The 3,235-nt window shown below is 61.8% G+C and overlaps 1 protein-coding gene across 1 annotated transcript in view; it reads left to right on the top strand.

Moving 5' to 3' along the window:
• Window positions 1-787, top strand: part of IER5L (immediate early response 5-like) — a 1,714-nt gene extending 927 nt beyond the window's left edge. Inside the window, exon 2 of the mRNA XM_008579672.1 lies at window positions 5-787. Within this exon, the coding sequence (XP_008577894.1) occupies window positions 5-607 (603 nt within the window). The 3' untranslated portion in view covers window positions 608-787. The remainder of the gene's footprint in view (window positions 1-4) is intronic.
• The last annotated feature ends 2,448 nt before the right edge of the window (window positions 788-3,235 follow it).

The following is a 3,235-nucleotide window of genomic DNA, read 5'->3' as shown; positions in this document are numbered from 1 at the left end:
CTGCTCCGCGCCCTCCGCGCCCCAAGGGGCCGCCCCTCCTGCCGCCGCCGCCGCTTCCCCGCCCGCCTCCGCGGCCCCCGCCTCCTCCCCCAGCTTCTACCGGGGCGCATACCCGGCCCCTTCGGACTTCGGCGTGCACTGCAGCAGCCAGACCACCGTGCTGGACCTGGACACTCACGTGGTGACCACGGTGGAGAACGGCTACTTGCACCAGGACTGCTGCGCCTCCGCCCACTGCCCCTGCTGTGGCCAGGGCGCTCCGGGACCGGGCCTGGCGTCCGCCGCCGGCTGCAAGCGCAAGTATTACCCTGGCCAGGAAGAGGACGACGACGAGGAGGAGGACGCAGGCGACCTGGGGGCCGAGCCCCCCGGGGGCGCCCCGTTCGCCCCCTGCAAGCGCGCCCGCTTCGAGGACTTCTGCCCGGACTCGTCCCCGGACGCGTCCAACATCTCAAACTTGATCTCCATCTTTGGCTCGGGCTTCTCGGGGCTGGTGAGCCGACAGCCGGACTCCTCAGAGCAGCCGCCGCCGCTCAACGGGCAGCTGTGCGCCAAGCAAGCGCTTGCCAGCCTCGGCGCCTGGACTCGAGCCATTGTCGCCTTCTAGGGACCCCCGAGGGCACGGGCACCCGGGGCCCCGCGGGGCTGGGGCCAGACAAAGACTCGGCCAACGGGCGAGAGGAGGGAACGAGCGGGCGCCCGGCCACTCGGGGCTGAGCTGGGAGCGAGCAAGGAGAGACGACTGATGTTTTATAAATTGTAAAATAAAAGAAAAAGAAATCTAAAATCTTGGACTTTATTTTTGCAGAGAGAAAAAGCGCCTATTTAAGTATGCTTTGTGTTTCTCCTACTCTTTTTTTTTTTTTTTTTTTTTTTTTCTTTTTATTGTAGTGATTGCAGTGGTGTTTAGCGAGGAGCCTGCCACGTGAGGGAGGGCTGTGCCCGGAGGAGGTGCCGGGCAGCGGGGGGTGAGGCAGGGCGCCCGGGCCACCGGGGCGCGCCGGGGGCGCAGCGCGGGAGGGCGCGGGGCCCGGGACGCCGATTTCAATCAGTTGTCAGACCCGGGAAGCCCGACGTTCCGTTCTCCCGAGTCCGTACGTGGGGTGAAGAATGAGTCTTGTGAAATCGTGAGCAAAAACAAAGGCAAACTCTATCTCCGAAAGGGACGTTTGGGTCACATTTCCTCTCTGGGGGCGGCCTCCGAAGTTCTCAAAATGAGAAGGCAGAAAATGGAAACACTTCAACTTTTTTCTCTTTTCTTCCCGGGCGGGTGTCTTGAACCCCTCTTCTCCCCGCCCCTCTGGCTCTGTTCTCCCCTCCTCCGCCCGTCTCCCGGATTCTGGGGTGGCGCCGGGCACCACGACACTCTCGGACGCTGTTTGGGGAAGGGGTGGGGGGCGGGCACGGCGGACTACATTTCCCATCATTCCCAGCACTGCGGTCCTCACTAAACAAAAAAGGAAGTCGATTCCTTCACCTGGGTCGCCGGCGGCCCCGGGGGAGGAAGGGGCCGGGGCCGCCGACCGCGTTGGGGACTTTTCACTAAGTTCCTGGTCAGCTGTGGTGTTTGTGTGTGTGCTTCTAAGTGGCACTGTCCTGGTTCAGCTTTTGGTTGCATTTCATGAAACCAGCATTGTTCGAGCCTGTGAGAATCCTGTCCTGTGTCCTCAGCTCGATAGATTTTGTTTAAAAGTCTTTTGTTGTATAAAAGCAAAAAGGTGGGGTTCATCTGCAGCCCCTCTGGTTATCTGCCATCAGCACCATGTGGACTCGAAAGCAAGTTGCCAACCCGTCCGTTCTCGGCCCCTCTCCCTCATTCTCCTGTATTTTTTTGTGCATACTGAATTGTATATCACCGGGTAAAACTGTTCAGATTATTTGTTTAAATTTATAATCTTAATAAAAAGTCGATTATAGAGCATGATGGTGCTTTGTTTTCAGATCAGCCTGGGGGTGGCTGAGAGAACGAACACAGGGAGGTGGGGAGAGACCCCCCACCCCATGCAAACTCCAGCTCTCTGAGGCCTGGGCGGGCGGGATCTGCCCACATCCGCAGGGCCGGGGGTGGAAGCAGGAAGGGGGTGGGGTTGGTCGCTGGGGATGGGGCCGGGGCCGTCTCCCGTGGGTCCTGCCCCCCACCCCACCCCCGGCCGCCCCGGGGTCTCTAGAAAGAAGCCGAGCCAGGCTTCAGCACGTTTCCTGCCCAGCCAGGGGCGCAGGGCCTGGTCGGCCTCACGTCTGAGCTCTCTGCGTCAGCAAAGCGCAGCCCGGAGACTCGGAGGGGCTTCGGGGCCACCCACACTCCCTGCCCCGCGCCTCCGCCCGCACGTCCGCACGTCTCGGGCTGCAACTTGGGGAAGTTTTTCCTTTTCTTTTTTTCTCCTTTTTTAAGTTGAGTTTGTTATCACTGCTCCGTGCCACTTGGTGGTGTGCTGGCGGCGTCCCTCCCTGCTCGCGCTCCTCCCCTTCCCTCCCGCCGCTCTTCCCTCCCCAGTGGATGGAGGCAGGAAAGCTCCAGGCGCGCTCTCCCCTCTGACCACCTACGGAATGACCTCAGAGTGGGAGAATGTGCCAGGGCCCGGAGGAAGCTCGCGCTCTCCGCACTGGAACCAAATTCACATCTGGAGCCGCGGCTCGGGCCCGGGGGCGCGCGAGGAGGTTCCAGCTTTGCAAAGAGGGGATGGGAAGGAAAGAAAGAACGAAAAAAAAAACAAGTGGCAGCCTGCTTGCTCTGTTTGTTTGATGGTGTCTCTCTCGGGGTCCCTCTGTCTCTGGCTGTCTCCCCAAAGCCCTCTCGCTCCCTTTTCCTGCGCGGGCCTCCCGGCCACCCCGCAGGGCTGCTCACGCCCCCTCACCCCAGCCTGTGCGCCTCCCGCAGCGAGAGGAAGGGCTGCGGCCAAGAGGCCCCCAGCTCAGGCTCCGAGAGGCGGACGCACGCCAGTCTCAGGGGACTGCTCGGCTCTGGGTCCCAGTGTCGCGCGAGGCCAAGTTCTCGGGGACACTCTCCAGGACGCGGGGGGCCGCGAAAGTCCGCGATGGGGGTGGGGGAGGAGGGAGGCTCTGGACACGTGAGTTACGGGGAGGAAAGGCACCTTCACACACCCCGCCCCCCAGGGCTGTTTTCTGGCCTCTCAAGGGAAGAGTCAGGAGCTGCTGAGGGGGGGGAACAGTGCATCTCCTCCCACCCCATTTTTCCCCCTGCAAGTCCAAGGAAAGCTGCTGGATGCACGATTTT

The sequence above is a fragment of the Galeopterus variegatus genome, unplaced genomic scaffold (genome assembly GCF_000696425.1).
Source record: "Galeopterus variegatus unplaced genomic scaffold, G_variegatus-3.0.2 Scaffold80, whole genome shotgun sequence".
NCBI lineage: Eukaryota > Metazoa > Chordata > Mammalia > Dermoptera > Cynocephalidae > Galeopterus > Galeopterus variegatus.
Note: the sequence above shows the minus strand (reverse complement) of the source record. Positions and strands in the feature narration are given on the sequence as shown.